General features: G+C 37.2%; 1 protein-coding gene across 1 annotated transcript in view; it reads left to right on the forward strand.

Moving 5' to 3' along the window:
• CACNA1E (calcium voltage-gated channel subunit alpha1 E) overlaps positions 1-20,153 on the forward strand; it is a 649,518-nt gene that overhangs the window by 596,822 nt on the left and 32,543 nt on the right. Inside the window, 5 exon segments of the mRNA XM_043963674.1 lie at positions 1,002-1,085; positions 4,692-4,817; positions 8,368-8,433; positions 16,379-16,470; positions 17,307-17,472. Of these exon segments, the coding sequence (XP_043819609.1) occupies positions 1,002-1,085; positions 4,692-4,817; positions 8,368-8,433; positions 16,379-16,470; positions 17,307-17,472 (534 nt within the window).

The raw sequence follows: 20,153 nt of genomic DNA on the forward strand, positions 1-20,153 counted from the left end.
TCTATAGATAGATTTCAGGGAGCCCATGGAGGAATTGTCTTTATTTTTAGTAACCTTAGTCTTTCTGTATTATCCCATATATTTTATTTTGCGCCTTTGAAAATGTGATTCTGAGAAGGGATCCATGGACTTGCTTTAGCACACTGTTGAAGAGATTCAAGTTGACAAAAAAAGTTGAGGACCCTTGCTGTAGAGAATGGGAAAATGGAAATGTATTTTTCCAAGGTTTTACTGTATAAGTTAGATTACTTGAAAACTAAAGACCAAGTAAGATTTGACCTCAGCACTATCTCATAGAGGATAAAAAAAAAAAAACCTACTTAAGCACTAAGTTATATGACTCCCTGTTTATACATAGTACCTTATCATGCAGGGAGTGGTTTAAGTACCTATCTTGTCAACCCCAGCATGTCAAAAGAGATTAGACCTGTTTTGGTTTAAGAGATCAGATCTAGGAAGAATGAACAGAAGTTGCAGAAAACCAAATTTCAGTTTGATATAAGGGAGAACTTAACAAATAGGGCCCTGCAAAAGTGAAATGGACTGCCTCCAGAGGTGATGGGTTATTCATTATTGGAAAACTTTAAGATGAGGCTCAATGACCACTTGTTTCCTCTTTTGTAAAGGGGATTCCTATGCACATCCAGGTCAGACTAGATGGACTCTGAAGTCTCTTTGGCCTCAGATTCTGTGATTTTCCATGGGACATTATGTTCATAAATCCCATTTCTAATACAAACTCAACATAAACCATTCTGAGAATACCAAAAAAAAGAAATAGTAGCTTCATTGGCAAAATGGCACATGTTGCAGCTAGTGAAAGAGAAATGGGAGTTCTGGTTGAAAATAATACAATATAAAAAATAATCCAATATAAGTAAAAGTGTGACTTTGTGTATCAAATGACATCATTTAATGCTACATGCAAATTTGAAGAAAGGTAAATAGAGGTCTTTCCCTCATTCCTTTTATCTATTTTCTTGACCTTGGTCATTTGGCAGAATTATTTCCGAGACACCTGGAACATCTTTGATTTCATCACGGTAATTGGTAGCATCACAGAAATTATCCTGACAGACAGCAAGGTGAGTATCCTGAATCTAATAACAAAACCCTGTCCTCCCAATTATCCATTCCAACCTGGAAGCATTTTTTTTTTTAATTTAACTCACTTAGAACATAAAATGTCATGGATCCATTTCTTTTTTGTTTGGTTTTGGTTTTGGTTTTGTTTGTTTTGGGGGGCAGGGCAATGAGGATTAAGTGACTTGACCTGGGTCACACAGCTAGTAAGTGTCAAGTGTCTGAGCCCGGATTTGAACTCAGGTCCTCCTGGATCCAGGGACGTTGCTTTATCCACTGTGCCACCTAGCTGCCCCATGGATCCATTTCTAATACTCATAGTGTCAATGCTAGTGTCAGTGTTAGGTGATTAGGTGGCTCTGTGGATAGAGCACTGGACCAGGAGACAGAAAGACCTGAGGTCAAATCCAGCCTCAGATACTTACTAGCTGCGTGACTCTTGGCAAGTCACTTAACTTCTATTGCCTCGGTTTCTTCATCTGTAAAATAATAATAATAATAATATTTACTTTTCAGGATTGTTTTGAGAATGAAATGAAGTAACATGTAAAATACTTTGCAAATTGTAAAATGCTTAGCACAGTATCTGGTATATAGTAAACACTATGCAAATGTTAGCTATTATCATGATTATGTTCATGTTTATTGAGTGCCATTGACCTCACTCCCAAGCTGTCAATTCTTCACATCACTAAGAGTGTTAGTCCATTCCTATAACAAGTAGGGCAGTTACATAATGTAGTGTTAGCAGTAAGATGTGTTACTACCAAATCAAACAAGTTCTTACAAAACCCCTATAGTGGGCCCAGGATTGATTATACTTAGTCCTAGAAGATTCAAAGGAGAGAATATATGGACCATGTCATGAAGAAGTATATGACCTAATTAGAGAGACAACAAGTAGTCAATAATACAAAGTGATATTTATTTCAGGGTAACATTATATAGCTCCATTGAAAAATATATGTAAAAGCTTTATCTCATTGTGATTTCTTCTAATGATGTCAAGATGTCATTTGTACCCAATATGTATACAATTCTTAATGTATACCAAGAAAAAAATTGAACTTGAATCTAGAAGTCAAATAAAATCAATGCTTCAAGGCCATACTTAGAAATATTTTTGTCTTCTCCAGACATGACATATTCTGCCTACCGCTATGAAAGAAAACACTAAACTTGTGTGTATTGAGACTTACTGGCATCCTGAAATGAAAATTCAATGGAAAAAATACATCTAAATCAGTTAGCCTCTTCATGGTGCCAGGTTTAACAAATAATTTTGCAACACTAAAATGGACAGCAGTGGATTTAGGAAGTATCTAATAAAAAATTCATACAATATTAACAAAACAGGATTCATCACCCCAAAGCAGCTATAGAAAAGTTAATACTCTCTTGTCGAAAAAGAAAAAGAGGATTCTTCATACCACATGATAATATAATAAACTTACAGAGACACTTCTTGAACAGATACCACTTCCCAAGCAATGATATAGGCTGTCAATAGATTCTTGCCACTGCACTGTACTTATCAAATGTAACCCATATTTATTTACCTCTAAATGGAACATCAGAAATGGTAAAGGTTCGAGAATGAAATAAAAACGCCCTGAGTGGGCGGCATCCACATGAACACAACCAATGGTATGCTCACCAGAAAACATCAAAGAAATGAAAATGTCCTGTGTATTTTTTAAATTAATTAATTAATTGATTTAAGTTTTCAACCTTTGTTTAGATAAGATTTCCAATTTCAAATTTTTCTCCCTCCCTCCCCCCTCCCCTAGACAGCAGGTAATCTGATATATAACATTAAGCATATTTCTGCATTTGTCATGTTATACAAGAAGAATCAGAGCAAGAAGGAAAAACCTCCAAAAAGAAAAACAACAGCACCAAAAACAAAAGAGATAGTATGGTCCAATCAGAGTCCATATTCCATAGTTTCTTTCTTTTTTTTCTGGATTTGGAGAGCCTTTTCCATCATGAGTCTTTTGGAACTTTCTTGTACCATTGCATTGGTGAGAAGAATCTAGTCTATCACAGTTGATCAACACACAATGTTGATGATACTGTGCACAATGTTCTCCTGGTTCTGCTCATCTCACTCATCATCAGCCCATGCAAGAGCCTCCAGGTTTCTCTGAACTCCTCCTTCTCATCGTTTCTTACAGCACAATAGTATTCTATTACATTCATATACTGTGGATTTTTTTTAAGGAACAGTGACTTAGGAGAGCAATGCAAGATTAACTCATTGCCACCAGAAGTTATAAAAGATTATCCCTAAGGACCCAATATTTACTGATCAATGCTGATCTTGCAAGAAAATGATAGAAATTATATAACATATTGTTTTAGGTTGCAATGTTTTTTTCATTGTTTTTAGTTGTATTCAACTATTTGTGACCCCTTTTGGGGTTTTCTTGGCAAAGGTGCTGGAGTGCTTTGCCATTTTCTTTAGCTCACTTTACAGAGGAGGAAACTGAGGCAAATAAGGTTAAGTGACTTGCCCATGATCACACAGCTGGTAATGGTTTGAGGCTAGATTTGAACCCAGGTCTTCCTAACACCAGGTCTGGCACTCTATGTACCTCAACCCCTAGCAAGATTTAACACCTCTCCAATACCTATAAATATACAATCAAGGGGCAAGAATTATACACCAAAATCTAGCTATCCTTCATAAACTACCCTGATAAATCTCCATATAAATAAAAACTCATAATTATTTTAGAGAATTTACAAATAAACTATTGGAACTGGAAACCTGTCAAGCAAAACTGTATCCACAATAGCCCTGATGTAACACTGACCAATAAAAAATTTAAAACATTATTTTAATAAATGTGGCCATGTTGAATACTCATAACCTATTATCTATATGGAATGAAAAACTTTCAAAATAGCAATACTACCAGAAGAAATTAAAACTATGTGGGAAGAGAATGAATTACATATCTCTGTTGTACTGCTACACGGGTTATCTCACATATGCTTTCTGTGAGCCTACAGAGATGAATATACAGTCCAACATTTTCATTCGGTTAGCCAAAGCAATCTTTCTGTTCACCTACACAACAGTCCCTTACTCGTGAAGCATAAAAGATCAATGGTAGGATAGTGGTGTCCCAGAACTTTTTCTCTTTAAATTTCTCTTCCATAAAATATAAAATGAGAATTGAAAATGATTGATAATTAATGAACATTAAGATGATGATTTGAAGTTTTTGAAGCCCTTTGTATATATGTGATCTCATTTCAGTCTCTCAACAACCATGTATGGTAGATACAATGGGTATTATTTTCTTCATCTACGAATAAGAAAGCTGAGGCTCAGAGAGATTCAATGAATTGGTCATCATCCCTAGGTATCAGAGATGGGGACCAGGTGTAGGAAAGATTTTTCCATTTTGCCCCCATTCCATCATTCCATTTTCATCCCATTATTCCATTTTGCCCCCATGGCAGCTAGAGGCAGGGTTTTGAGAAGATGGATAGAAATGATGCTTGATTCCAAGATTAGTTCAGTGCTGTGAATACTGGTACTTAGTAATTTCTAAATGGTCATCAGGTCAATAATTATTTCCACCTTTGTCTACCAGCTGGTGAACACCAGTGGCTTCAACATGAGTTTTCTAAAGCTCTTCCGAGCAGCCCGTCTCATCAAGCTCCTCCGACAGGGTTATACCATCCGCATTTTGCTGTGGACTTTTGTTCAATCTTTTAAGGTAAGAAGCACTTGTCTTTTTTTTTTTTCTTTGATTTGGAATGTTCATGGAAACCAATCCACTGAATGCAGTGTGGCAAAATAAATAAATAAACAAACAAACAAATGAATGAATGAATAAATAAGTAAATAAATGAATGAATAAATAAATGAATAAATAAAAAGTGGTGTCGTTCGGCATCCTTGGGTTTCCCTTCTGTGTTCTTTAGTGTTTTTTTTAACTTGTACTTTGAGAATAGAGGAATTGAATATTTGTCAAAAACACTATGTAAATTTAGTATAAAACTTTTATTATCACTTTTAACAATCAGGTGTGCTATAGGTTAGGTCATCTCCAATGAAGTGCAATCACATATTAGAAAAACACAATAAAACACGTTCACTCTTGTGAGTTGGTCTGTGCACCCCCAATTCCCCCTGTGGTAAAGGAAGAGGTAAGATGAACTCTGTTATGGTTTAGATCATTTATTCTAAATAGCAACGAGCCAGTTGTATAAATTTTAACAATCAGGCACCTGAAGCTGCCTTCTTTTACTTTTTATGATTTTTATTTCCTCTGCCAGATTCCAAAAAACTTTATCTCCTTAGTATTAGCAAGGTCACTTGAGTCACTCCAAACTTGGCCTCCCCATTGTCATTGTAACTGGAAGATTTCCCTGATTTTCCTGGCTAACTGGATATGCCAGCATCATGCTGAATATTGAACTCTATTTTTTTTCAGTAATGCTACACTATGAAAACTTCCCCAGTTTAGCACTTTCAGCCTGGAGTCAAGAAAATTCATCTTCCTGAGTTCAAATCTGACTTCAGACACTTACTAAGTATGTGCTCCTGAGCAACATGCTTAACCCCATTTGCCTCCATTTCCTCATCTGTAAAATGAGCTGGAGAAGGAAATGGAAAACCACTGCAGTATCTTTACCAAGAAAACACCAGATGGGGTCCAGACTGACTAGACTAAAAAGTAATTAATAAAAACAACCACTTGCATGTGGTATAGAGTTGATCAGAGCTGGAGAGAAGAGAGATCTTGGTCTTCTGGTTATACAAATGGCCCTTTAATCCAAGGGTAATGGGTATTACCTTTATTCCTCTCACAGGGTACAAAACAGATACTAATAAGTAATTTTCAGGAATGTAGATTTGAATTCAACTTAAGGAAAAACTTCCTAATGTTTAAAAATGTAATAGTTGCTTGAAGAGATAGGCCTGGAAGTCTTTTAAGTAGAAATTGGGTGACCATCTCTTGGGATATTGTAGGTACAATTCATACCTTAGATGCATATTAGATTAGCTAAGCTTTGGTACTCCCCATTTGGGAATTCTACAAATGCTCACATCTGATGCTTTAGCTGAGAAATAAAGCAGAAGTTCCTATAGAGGACTAACATTCACAGTTCCTTTTGAATAAAAGGTATATTTTCATACAAATGTCTCCAGAAACCTGAGCAACTGCCATTCTTCAACCACTTGATCTTTCCTGTGTTGATGGGCAGACCAAACTCCTTTGAATGATTACAGATATTTTCCAAGAGGCTCTGTAATATCCTAGGGCTTGATAAAGTCAGCACAATGCCATCTGCAAACAGGAACATCTAGAGGACCTCACTATTCAGAGGTATACTTCTTCAATTTGGGCTCTTAATTGGATCTCCTCCATTCAAATAATTTGACAAGTAGAGCAATTAGGTACATGGTATACAGTAGCAAGGGAACATAGCACCATAGTGTTTGATAAATCCAAAGGCCTCCACAAAAACTACAAGAAATACTGAAAAATAATATGGCGGAAAGTAGGTGTAGACCAACATTTCCTACCATATACTACTATGAACTCCAAATGGATATGTGAGATATATATATATATATATATATATATATATATATATATATATATATATATATATATATATATATGTATATATATATATATATGTATATATGTATATATGTATGTATATGTATGTATATGTATATATGTATATGTATGTATGTGTGTGTATGATTGTATCCATCCATCCATTTATGACATCATAAGAGGGCAAGTCATTTAATCCTCCTTGCCTCAGTTTTCTCATCTGTAAAATGAGCTAGAGAAGGAAATGACAGACTACTACAGTATCTTTGCCAAGAAAACCCCAAACGGAGTCACAAAGAATTGGATATGACTGAAAAAATGACTCAACAACAAAAATGACAATATGACTCCCCACATCCAGTATCCTATTCTCCCCATTCCCAAACCAATCACTGATAAATCTCACTCCCTCTCTCCTCTCCCTCACCTTCCAATTGAAAACTATTTATACCCCAGTGGCAGTAGAAAGCCACCCACAATTTTAGTTGGTAGAAGTAGCTAGATGGCACAGTGAATAGATTATTTGACTTATATTCAGAAAGATGAGTTCAAAACCAACCTCAGACACTTACTACCTGTGTAACCCTGGGCAAATCAATAACTGTTGTCTGCCTCCATTTTTTTAAATCTGTAAAATGGGGATAATAATAGCTTTCCAGGGTTGTTGTGAGCCTCAAAGGACATAATATGTATGAGTTACTTTGCCAACCTTAAAGGGCTATATAAATAGTCACTGTTGTTGTTACAACTATCTTACTCTTGGATGGGGAAGAGATTGATTCATTCAGAAGCACTGCATAGTTTCACACTGCACAGAATTCTGTGCCATGGAATTTGTAGCAAGGTTTGATGGTGGTTGGTGGTAAATAATTTTTTTAGGAAATAGCTTTGGAATAGTGACAAAAGTGAACTTCAGGAATTTTAGACCAGACAATAATGCAAAACCAGTGCAGACCTGAAATTGCTGAAGGATAAAAGAACATTTTTGGGATCTGACTTGCAAATACACACAATTGCTGTTTCATTTTGCTTCCAGTTCTCACTAAAAAGTTACTCTTTGGAGAGAGTCCCAGAAAAAAAAAAGATTTGGAAATGAAGGCCAGATGTTTGGTCTGCAATTTGTATAACAATACTTGGGGTATAGTGATAGATAGTGGGATGTAAATGTCCATGCACATTAAGTTCTCTTTCTCCCTCAATTCTCATAGAGGTAGGGGCCATGGAGGTCTTTCCTATGAGTTGGTACATTATAATTATGGGAAGCTTGGCATGCAATAGCCGCTCCATCTGTGTGGGGCAGATAGGTGGCACAGTGGATAAAGCACTGGGCCTGGACTCAGGAGGACCTGACTTCAAAGTTGGCCTCACTTGCTTGACACTTGCTTGACACTTACTAGCTGTGTGACCTTGGGCAAGTCACTTAACCCTCATTGCCCTACAAAGCAAGGAAGGAAGGAAGGAAGGAAGAAAAAGAAAGAAAGAAAGAAAGAAAGAAAGAAAGAAAGAAAGAAAGAAAGAAAGAAAGAAAGAAAGCAAGCCAATATGAAGCTGCAAATCTGAGAAGGTCCAGAGAAGACAGTGTTTTTGACCTTACAAATAATCGAGGGTTCAGGTACAGCCAGCTGCTTCAAGATGTGATAGAGAAAAGTACCACCTCTTAAATGAATAACTATTATCTCTCTTTTTGTTGCAGGCCCTCCCCTATGTATGTCTATTGATTGCTATGCTTTTCTTCATTTATGCCATCATTGGGATGCAGGTAAGCAGATGTTTCTTTGGGCCAGTTGTGGAGGGAAACACGATAGGAGGCTTCTCCCCTTAATGGAACAACCACTTAGTGGGAAAAGCATGGAGGGATAGATAATAGATCAAGTCAAAGAGCCCTGGGGCTTGGAAAAGCCCTGAAGGGCCCAGTTGCGCTGTATCCTTAGGAATCCCCAGGGACAGCTAGGTGGCACCGTGAAGAGATCCCAGGCCATGGATTCAGGAGGACCTGAGTTCAAATCCAACCTCAGACACTTGACACTAGCTATGTGACCTTGGGAAAGTCACTAAACCCTCATTGCCCCCCCCCAATAAAAGAAAAGAATTCCCCAACATATTCCAATATTTTATTGCTGGGCTGGTCCTTCTATACTTGCCAATACTTGCCATTTCCTACAGAGCACAATCAATTTCCCATCACCCTGGGGTAAGGCAATGACAAAGATAAAAATGTAGCATTTGCTTTTAAGTCCATAGAAACTCCTAGTATAATGCAACTCAATTGGACAAATAGCTATTAAGTAATGGCTCTATCCAAGGTACTGGGCAAGGCATTGGCGATACAGAGGCAAAAATAAACTAGGTTCTGCCTTCAAGGATCCCATATTCTCCTGGATACAATGTGTACTCAGTTATACACAAGTGTGGACAAAATAATAAAAAAGTAATCTCAAGAACAAAAGAAAACTCACAGCCAAGAAGATAGGAAGGACATCACGTAAGAGAAGTCACCAGAACTTTTATATGAAAGAAGATATTCTAAGAAGGGAAAGTGAGGATGAAACAACCATTTTTGCAAAGGCACAAAAGTAGAAGATAACATATTGTATACAGAGAGCAAGTCAACTTAACTGAAATTGCAAGTACATGAGAGAATAACATGAAATAAGACTGGAAAGGTAGGCGGGACTTAGGTTATAGAAGGATTTGAATGCTGATTTTCTCCTATAGGCAATAGATAGCCACTAAAGTTTTTGAGTAGTAAAGTCACATAGTCATGTTGGAGGAGGAGTGGATAAAGCACCGGTCCTGGATTCAGGAACACCTGAGTTCAAATCTGGCCTCAGACACTTGACACTAGCTGTGTGACCCTGGGCAAGTCACTTAACCCTCATTGCCCTGCAAAAACAAAACAAAACAAAACAAAACAAAAACAGTCATGTCGGAGGGATCTAAGAGGCCAAGAATGAATCTGTATCATTGACCAAGGTTAGGAGATTCTAGGGCTCTTCTCAGTGCTTGACTAAAGACTGAGGATATGTGAACAAACTGAAGCTCAGTCTGACAGCTAGGTCATGATGAGCTAAGTTTACCACTTTGACCTCATGAGGTTCGAGATTTAGAATTTCAGAAGGCATTGAATTAAGCCCCCTCAATTTATATATGAGAACACTGAAATCAGAATGGAAAAGGCCATAAATGAGTGAGTAGCATAGGTAGAATTGGAACCCACCATTCATTCCACTGCACTATGAAAGCCTCCCCAGTTTAGGATTTTCAGCTTCTGCCAGGAAATTTCTGGGAAGAAACAAATGTCACACTCCCAGCTAATCTACATTCAGGTGTATATTATGTTGGACAGTTCTGAACTTTACAAACCCTTCTCATTTCCAGGTTTAGAAGAATTTTAATTTAGATGTTTTTGTTGGTATCTGGCATACTGATTAGGGGATCAAATTGAACTTTTTCTAGTACTATAGACATTGTTGATGATGAACATCTCCTGGTCTAGACTTTTAGTCTCCAGATGCCTTCTGATTAGGCCCAGCTTGTTAGATTCAAAGGGCATCATAATTGTTCCAATTGAGGTGACTCTTTGAAGCAAAACCCCTCTGACTTAGAGATATTGTGACTGATTACCCAGCAGAGAACCTCAGCCAAGTAACAACCTCCTGCAGTCAAGCAGTCTGGCTGCAGTTGAACCAAGAGCCGTCTTCTCAGTAGCACTAGCCATCTGGAGCAGCCAGACCTAGTGAATATTCGATCTTGTTCAAAGCTTCTCTGAGAATGGTGTCTGTACCTCTTAATTTCTTTCTCTCTCTAAGTGATTACACTTTGTTCTCCAAAGTGTGGTAAAAAAAATAAAATAGAACTGTCCAATGGTGGAAAAGGCTGCCCCAGTAGTGAACTCCCATTCATTAGAAGAATTAAAAAAGAACGTGGATGACCATCTGTCAAGGAAACTATATAAGGCGTTTCCCACTATTTGGGAGGTTGGGCTAACTGACCTCAAAGGTCCTTATCAGCTCTATTATTATAGAATTATAGAAAGAGAACTTTCTTGAACTCTTAAATATAGAGCTGGCTGTATCATCTTATTGACAGGACTGAAAAGATGCGGGCTTTTGTATCTTTTTTGTCTTTCATGTGAATAAATTTTATGTCATCTCATATTCAGAACAATTGTAAGAAATGTGCAGCTCTTCTTTCTTTTTTCTTCTCTTACTTCCTCCCTCCCTTCCTTTCTCCATTCCTTTCTTCTTTCCTTTTTCTTTCCTCTTTTCCTTCCCTCCTTCCTTCCTTAATTTTTTCCATTGTTCTCTTTATTTTCCCTTTCTCTTTCATTCTCTGTTCTCTCCTTCTCCCTTGCAAATATTAATTACTATCAGGTCAATTTGTATACTTCCTATCCTTCTAGACTCTATCAGACAGGAAGACCAGCTCCATCCTCCATAGGAACTTTTTTTTTTCAAAACTTGAAGAGCAGCATTGGTATCCCTTTGCACTTAGTTGACCATTCTTGTCTCAATTTATGACAGAGAATTTGGTAGCTTGGACCTACTATGTTCCTTAGTATTTAGTGTCATTTAGACACCTGAGGCTGGCACCCTGGGAGCCATCTTAATGAATAAGTAAAAGGTTCTCTGCAAAACAAATTAAAAGGAGAAAAACAGTAGGCCTTGGGGAATAAAAATCATAGCTAGTTGACATCTTCAAGATGCAATTTTGGACTATGAAATGCTTCTTGGAAGCAGTGAGTTTCAAAGAAGCATTTCAGTTTTGGTGTAAAGGCCAGGGAGTCTCACCAGCTGAACCAGGATTTACCACAGTTGTCCTCATGTTCCACCCTAGGCCCAAGTCCTGTGGTTCCTCATTTTGGAATCTTCACTGGGATAAATGGCTTCAGCAACTGCTGAGCCAAAGAGCATTTGAAACTAACATCAATCAATTACATCATGGTTCTTCAATAGCAACTACTGGTGGCAAATCTTCTGCATAATTATTCACCCAGAATCCTCCACCCCTCATCAGGGAAAGTCAAGGGGCTAACATGAAAATTTAGATTCAGGGTTGGGGTGAGAGAAGAGTATAATGATCAAGGATATAACCAAGCCATTAGGAAAAGTCCTAATATAATCAAGAAATATTATGAAGTAAAAAAAAAAATCCCAAGATAAGCTTCCAAAATGTGAGTATAAGAGTATATAATTTTGTAATAACTCTAGAAATAAAGTATGAAATGGTCACAAGAACTATGAAAATAGTTGGAAGGCTTGAAAAAGCAACTGAAGGAAGAGATAAAGAGTGGAATAGATAGCCTGGAGCAAAAACTGGAAAACCTAGAAAAGTAGTGAATACTCTTTAAAAAATGGAGGAAATATAACTGAAATATTCAATGATACAATAAAAATATTAGAGCAAAGTCAAAAGATAGAGAAATTAGATGACTATGTGAATTTTTGACTGTCATAAACAACTGACCTGAAATACAGGTATTAGAGTTAAACAGTTAAAAATATAATAAACAAATGAACTCACAACTGATTACCATGTTTTGAGAAATTCTGAAAGAAAAATGTTTCCAAGTTAGAAGTCCTTTGTCTATGATTTCGTTTGGCCCTTGCCATCCCTTTGTCCTTCTTCAATTAACAATTTTTTTCTTCCTTCCATACAGTTTTGGAATATAGATATTATTAAAAATGTGAGGTAGAATAAGAAGTAATAAAGGGAAGAAAAAACAGGAAAAGAGCCTTAATGATAGCAAAAATAAACATTTTCTTAATAGGTCACCTTAGAATAGGTACAAAGTAAGCTGATGTAGGAGAAAGGGTACTATAAAAAAAGGTCTGAATTCAAGTCCTAACTTGGATACTTTCTGATGCTGTGACTTAAGGGGGAATTATTTAACCTCCCTAAGCCTTTGTTTTCCCATCTATAAAAGGGAGATAATAACATTTGCATTAAGTACCCCACAGATTTGTTATGAAGAAAGTGCCTTGTAAACCCTGTCATTACCTAACTACAAACTGGTATTATAAAGAACATTAAATGAAAATTGTGTGATAACTTATATCTATGCTTTCATAATGGTTTTTTTGGTAGGGCAATGGGGGTTAAGTGACTTGCCCAAGGGTCACACAGTGAGTAAATGTCAAGTGTCTGAGGCTGGACTTGAACTCAGGTCCTTCTGAATCCAGGGCCAGTGCTTTATCACTGCACCACCTAGCTGCCCCTAATGCTTTCATAATGTTTTAAACATTTGGATATAGCATTTGGTGAAGTCCAAGTGGAGAAAAGTGATCTAGGCTTAAAGAGTGATATGGGGCAGCTAGATGGTGCAGTGGATAAAGCACTGGCCTTGGATTCAGGAGGACCTGAGTTCAAATCTGACCTCAGACACTTGACATTAGCTGTGTGACCCTGGGCAAGTCACTTAACCCTCATTGCCCTGCAAAAAAAAAAAAGAATTAAGAGTGATATGTAGGGGATAGCTAGGTGGCTCAGTGGATAAGGCTCCGGCCCTAGATTCAGAAGGACCTGAGTTCAAATCTGGCCTCAGACACTTGACACTTACTAGCTGTGTGACCCTGGGCAAGTCACTTAACTCTCATTGCCCGGCAAAAACAAACAAACAAACAAAACCAAATTAAAGAGTGATATGTGAAAAGAAAAAAATGGATTGGAGGAAAAAGAACATATCATATATGATTCTGAGTCAAGGGAGTAAGAAAAGGAACAAGAAATTCTAAACTGTAGATATGAATAGAGTTATATGCCAATGCCATTACAGGCAATACTCTCTCCTAGCTAATTGGATTTAGAAATTCATTTTTTAATTATTTGTCTATTTTGAAGCCCCTCCCCTAATTCTCATCCTTCTCTATTCCCTTTGTAGAAATTCTTATTCCTTCCCCAGTATTGTCTAGCTTACCACCTCCAAGGCCCTTGTGGGACAAATAGTATTTTTATTTTGCAAAACAAGGTTCAGAACAAATTCTCTAAGCAGTTGTCAGTGGGAGTTAATTTGAGCAAAATAACTGGGGGTAGAAATTGTTCTTCATTTACACATTTAAAAAACTGTTAGGGTAAAAGCGTGTTTCATTTTGCATACTTTAGATAAACTGAGAGCACATTTAATGTATGTCAGAGTGCAACAAAATGGTCTTTATTGACTGGGAAACTAAGGAAAAGGAAACTAGAAAGTTTCTATCTCTACAGACATGGGCCTTTGTTGAACTTATAGACATGTTTTGGTGGGAAGAAACCACTTTTCAAAATGATGTATGATTGTGGTTTCTTATCCTAAGCATCAGCTACTAAACAGATTGACTTGCACCCTGAAAATCTCTGCTTGAGAAAATGAGATGCAGCTCAATGTTCTAGCTTATCAATATATTTTTGAATTTGGACTCTGTCATCCAGGTAATTAGCTATTTTTCCTGTATCATCTATAAATCTGATGATCATGTTATCTATGTTTTTACCCAAGTCCTTGATCAGAATATAAAACAGTGAAAGGCCCAGTACAGATTCATGTGCCCATCCACAGTAGACTTCTGACTAAGTTGTCATAACACCTTGAATGACTATGCTATCATTTAGTGAATTCCAAATCCATATACCTGTGCTAGCTTTTAGCCTGCGTCTCTCCAACTTGTCCATGAGAAGAATATGAGATATTTTCTTGCATGTTTTGCTAAGACTCTAGGTAAAGTATATATGTATTATTCCTCTGTCCTAATAGTCTAGCAACACTGTCAAAAAAAGAAAATGAGTTTAATGTGGCATGCTCCATTCTTGGTAAAGTCATGTTGAATCTCTCTGTTCAGTCCTTTTTTCATCCTAAATGTTCACTGATGATCATTTTAATAATATATTGTAGAATGGCCCAAGATCGTGCTTACTGGCTTAACATTTTCAGAATCTATTAATTTAAAAAATTTCTATCACATATATCCATCTTTAGACCCACAGGACATCTTCAGTTTGCCATTATAGATAGGACTCAGTAACCACATTTACCAGTTCTTTCAGTACCTTAGGACCTAGTTTATCTGGGTCAGATGACTTGAACTTGTCACAGTCAGATTGACATTCTGTAGCAGTCTACTTACCTATCCTGCTATTTGCTAATTTTCCATTGTTTTCGATCAAAAGATTATTTCTCCTTAGCATGTAAAACACAAGCAAAATGAAAACTATATATCTCTATCTTTTATCCAATGTAAATCATTATCCCACCCAACCTTAACTGTAGCATTCTCCACTCTTTGATGATTCTCTTTTTCCCCAATACAGCTTAAAAATACCAAAGGTAAAAGCCATGGTTTCATTATTCTTCACCTTCCTCACCAGTCTAAATTCATTCTAAGGTTTGTCCCTCCTGACTGTTCTGACATGATTATGCCATGGTTTTTTTATTTATTTTATGTTACATGCCCTTTGAGCTTAAGGTTCTTGGTGACTTCTCTATGTGTTTTCATAGTTCTCTTTAGGTAATTTCTCAACTCTTACTCCTCAAATAAATTGGTTTTCACGGTGTCCGCAATTTTATATTTGAGAGCTCTTTAACTCTCCAGGTCTGACTTTTTCCGTATGATTATAGTGCATGGGATCCTTCCTTTCTCTGAACCCTTTGAAACCTCCTCTATATATTAGACTATATCCAACTTTCCTCTCCTCTACCACAAACTTTAGGAGAAAGTAGTCACTGCCAACTCCCTTATCATTCCCACCCCAACAACTGAATCTTCTACCAGTGAAATTATAAAGTTGAGCCTGGATGAGGCTAATGCAATTGTCAGTGAGAATAACTCAGAAGTCTCCCTTGACATTAAGGATTACTAAAGGCCAGCAATTCAAATAGGCTGAAAAAACTGCTAATTTATTTTTTAAAGGTATAATAAGTCATAAAAATGAGTAATGGTCAATTTTATTATTAATTGGGTTTACATGGCCTAAAATATATGGAAAAAGAAGAGGTGTATAGTTTTCTCCCCCTTTTCTGCCAGAATTATCCAGATGTTGTCAGCTTTCTCCATCCTTTTAGCTTTGGTGATTAGAACAGGAAAGGATATTTTGCTGGTGAGAAAATTGAAACTTAGCTAAGATAAATGACTTGCCCAAGGTCTACCAACTAGTTAATGAAAGAGAGTTCAGACATAGTTGGCTTTTACATGAAAGGTTTTCCCTTATGGGTAGATGTTTGGGTCTTGTAGGTACATTGTGTATGTACATATATATGTATCTGTATATGTATGCATGTGTATATATGTGCACACAATGCATATGCACACATATATTGTGTATGTGTATATTTACATAGATATAAGCATATGCATATACATATACACACATATATAAATAGCTATATCTACATCTTTTCATGAGATCTCTAAGTTAAGAATTTCCCAGCTTGCAAAGACTTAACTCACTACAAACTATTTAGAACAGATATCAGATATACCTCTCCAGCCAAGTTCCCTATAAATTCTAGACCAATAGCACATGTGAAATCTATAGTATTACTCCAGTAAGGTTATATGTTCTATGTAAGCACCTGAGAGTTTCCCACCAGTACTGAAGATAAGAAGAGAGAGATTGCTACCTTCCCCCACATTCTCTTCTTGTGGTCATATCCATGCTGGACTGATATATGTTGTTAGGTATGTCATGCATTATGGTGATTCTTACTGTTTTCTGTTACTGATTTCCCTCAGGTCTTTGGAAATATAAAATTAGATGAAGAGAGTCACATTAACCGGCACAACAACTTCCGCAGTTTTTTTGGGTCCCTCATGCTGCTCTTCAGGTACCAGGTCCATTCACATATTAATCAATGACATCTATGATAGAACTAGATGGATATGAGTCTGTCTGATGCTTCTATCTTCCCTTTGTTTTCTTTTCCCCTTCTAATTTCCCCTAAATCTTGGTTCTCCCTGTTGGTCTGACTCTTTGTGTGGAGGTACTGTTTCAGGAGGAGAGAAGGGTATCTCCCACCTTCAATACAATGGAAATGGGGAGGGGGGAGCAACTGATTTAGTAAATAGCCATGCAAGTCACTTAAGCTCAGTGGCATGGAAAGCATATATTCTGAAATAAATTGGGTCTAAAAATAGAAATCCTCTTGCAAAATTTATTGAAACTATCCCTTCTCTTCTTAAAATTGGCACTGTCTTGGAATATCCAGGATATAGTCATAGTGTAGTCATAGTATTCGGTGGTCTTCTCCGAGAAATTGGGATGAAGGTGTACTGGCTTCTTTTGAGGAGAGAAGGCAAAGCAAAAAGAAAACAAACACATATCTGTATAGTGAACCTCACAATTCATGGCCATGCTGCTAGCCAGAGTCCTGCTTGCTGTAGAAGGAGGGAGACTTCTTTCAAAGTCCTATCACCAAATGCCACTTTAACCCAAAGAAAGACAGAAGCAGGGGGTGGGGACAAAAGGAAAATATGAGCATCACTGTAAGTAACCTAGGTAGTTTTCCATCAATCCTGACCTGCTTCTACTGGAAAGCACTAGAGGAATACTAAATATGATGATCCCTATTTGGGTAGTGGGATGGGGGAGGAGCAGTGAGGAGGAGAAGGAATGGGATGAAATACATTGACTGATGCTAACAAGTATGCCTTTTGATTCCAGGAGTGCCACTGGTGAGGCGTGGCAGGAAATTATGCTATCATGTCTGGGAGAGAAAGGCTGTGAGCCTGACACCACTGCACCCTCAGGGCAGAATGAGAATGAACGATGTGGCACTGATCTGGCCTATTTTTACTTTGTTTCTTTCATCTTCTTCTGCTCCTTCTTGGTAAGCATCTCTCATTCTTTTGGGCCTGTTGTTGTTACCAACACTTTCTCTCCTCCTTTAGGTTTCCTAATTGGGAAGTGAGTATCAAAATACCTTTTTTCTTTCTTATGAAGACTATCCATTTCTCTGGAGAATTATTCCCTTTAAATAAAAGATGGTGGCACCTCGAGGCAAGAGTAGAATGGTTCAGATAAACAGATGTGACTCTCCTGTGGCTCATGACATTCATGACATTACCACACCAAAGGGTAATTTTGGTAATGATGAATGGAAGTGATTGACTCATGTAGTAGTAAATGTCAAATAATATTTGGAGAGCAACATCTTATACAGTGCAATGCCATGCAATAGGTACCCTTTTAATTGTTTAAGTGACAGAATATTTCAACAAGCTACAGTTCAGAATTTTAAATGCTAGATGATCAGATAAACATTATGAATAGGAAGAATAGAAAAAGGCTACATTAGCTTCTGAATCTATAAATTAAGAGGGTTGGATAGCAGATCTCTGAGATTCCTTTCAGTTCTAAATCATATGAATTCAGTGCCTCTCCTAAATATGGTCAATATTATAATCCTGATAATTTCACTAATCAAATCAGGGAAACAACACAGCTGATGACACTGGCTTTGCAGAAATCCAATGGCTTGAAAAAATGAGTCTCCTGGAAGATGCTTGACCCCGTTGATGGCTGTGTATCACAACCTTCAAAGTCTCATTCATTGCATTATCGATAATGTCCCAGGTGTTTCTACTTCATTCAAAGAAGGCAATAACTCACAAGGACTAAAATTTCTAAATTATACATATTATAAGTGGAGGAAACAGTAAAATGTAAAGAACACTAACCTGAAACTTAGGAAATTTACATTCTAGGTCTGGTGCTATTGCTAAAAGTGTCATGTTGGGCAAATCATTTAACCCTTTCCCTGTATCTATGAAATGGGAGAAGGACAAGATACCTTCTACTCTCTACTTCACTGAGATAATATGAGGAAAATAAAATGGGAAGAGTATTGAGATGCTTTGAGCTTTTTGGTGGAACCATACTACATCAATCTCTAGTAACAATGTAACAAAATGTAGTAGGGAAAGGACTGGAAATCTCAGTTCAAATCGGTGCGCCAACACTTGCCATATTTAAGAGATGGACAGGTCTCTTCATCTCTCTGAGCCCTGGCTTTCTTTTCTATAAAATAAGGATAATAATTTATGTTTCTGTTTGTTGATGTTTGTCAAATTCAGGATTACAAAAAAAATAAAATTAGAATACTGAAGAATTTTCCAAAATGAGGATATTTGTAGCACCTACTTCATAAGGTTGTTGTGAAGAAGTCTGTGAACAATGTGAGTTATTAGTTCTAGTATTTTTATAATTAGCTGCACACCGTACTATTATTACTCTGTCTTGTTATTATTAGCTTCAGGGATAGAGTGGGCATGAAAGAAACCTGTGGATGAGAAAAACAAACAAAAGAAAAAACCCTTTAACTTAGGTAGTAGTGATCTTTTTTGTTTGGTTGGTTTTTGCAGGGCAATGAGGTTTAAGTGCCTTGCCCAGGGTCACACAGCTAGTAAGTGTCAAGTGTCCGAGGTCAGATTTGAACTCAGGTCCTACTGAATCCAGGGCTGGTGTTTTATCCACTGTGCCACCTAGTTGCCCCTGGTAGTAGTGATCTTAACTGGTATCTAGGCAAGTAAATCTAACCAAAGCAATAAAGTACCTGGAAGAAGAGACAGAAGGCACCATGTGCCAGGTTGGCCAAACCATTGTCACTGCTTTGACCACTCCCTCCCCTCATGTCCAAGTAAGTGGAGGCAGGAAAGGACCTTATATGCATGAACCCCAGGAATAGGAGCACCTCACAGATCAGCTGCCCACCTTCCAGTCTAGCCTCTACACCCTTCATCCAGGAAAGCAATCCCTGTGTAAATTTTTCTGGACAACTGCTTGCTCAGGGGTTGCAGCTCCTGCCTTCTCAGTAGCCATAGCTTCTGAAGACTAGAAAAAGAAAGTTCTCATCTCAAATGTCTTTTGCATTCTCAAATGTAAGGTATTGTCAAAAATAAGGAATAGACATGGTATTATTCAGAATGACTAATATGGTAATGTTCGACATGATTGCACTTGTATCACTTATAATTGCTTACCACCTCAGGTAAGGGGAAGGGGAGGGAGAGAAGGAGGAATAAAATTTGGAATTCAAAACTTTAAATAAAAATGTTTAGGGCAGCTAGGTGGTACAGTGGATAGAGCACAGGCCCTGGATTCAAGAGGACCTAAGTTCAAATCCAACCTCAGACACTTGACACTAGCTGTGTGACCTTGGGCAAGTCCCTTAACCCTCATTGCCCCACAAAACAAATTAATTAATTAAATTAAATTTTAAAATGTTTATTATTTTAAAAAATACATATGGTATTATTACCGGAAATTATATTTGCTAGGTAGTGCAGTGCAGTAGAAAGTGTTGCACTTGAAGTGAGGACAACCTGAATTCAAATTTTGCCTGAGACATTAACTAATTGTGTGACCTTGGGGCAGGTCACTTAATCTCTTAGCTTCAGTTTCCTTATCTATAAAATGGGAAGCATAATAGCACTATCTCACACAGGAATGTTATAAAGATATGTGATAGAATAGGTAAAGAACTGTGAGATATAAATTGAATATTAGATC

The sequence above is a fragment of the Dromiciops gliroides genome, chromosome 4 (genome assembly GCF_019393635.1).
Source record: "Dromiciops gliroides isolate mDroGli1 chromosome 4, mDroGli1.pri, whole genome shotgun sequence".
Taxonomy (NCBI): domain Eukaryota; kingdom Metazoa; phylum Chordata; class Mammalia; order Microbiotheria; family Microbiotheriidae; genus Dromiciops; species Dromiciops gliroides.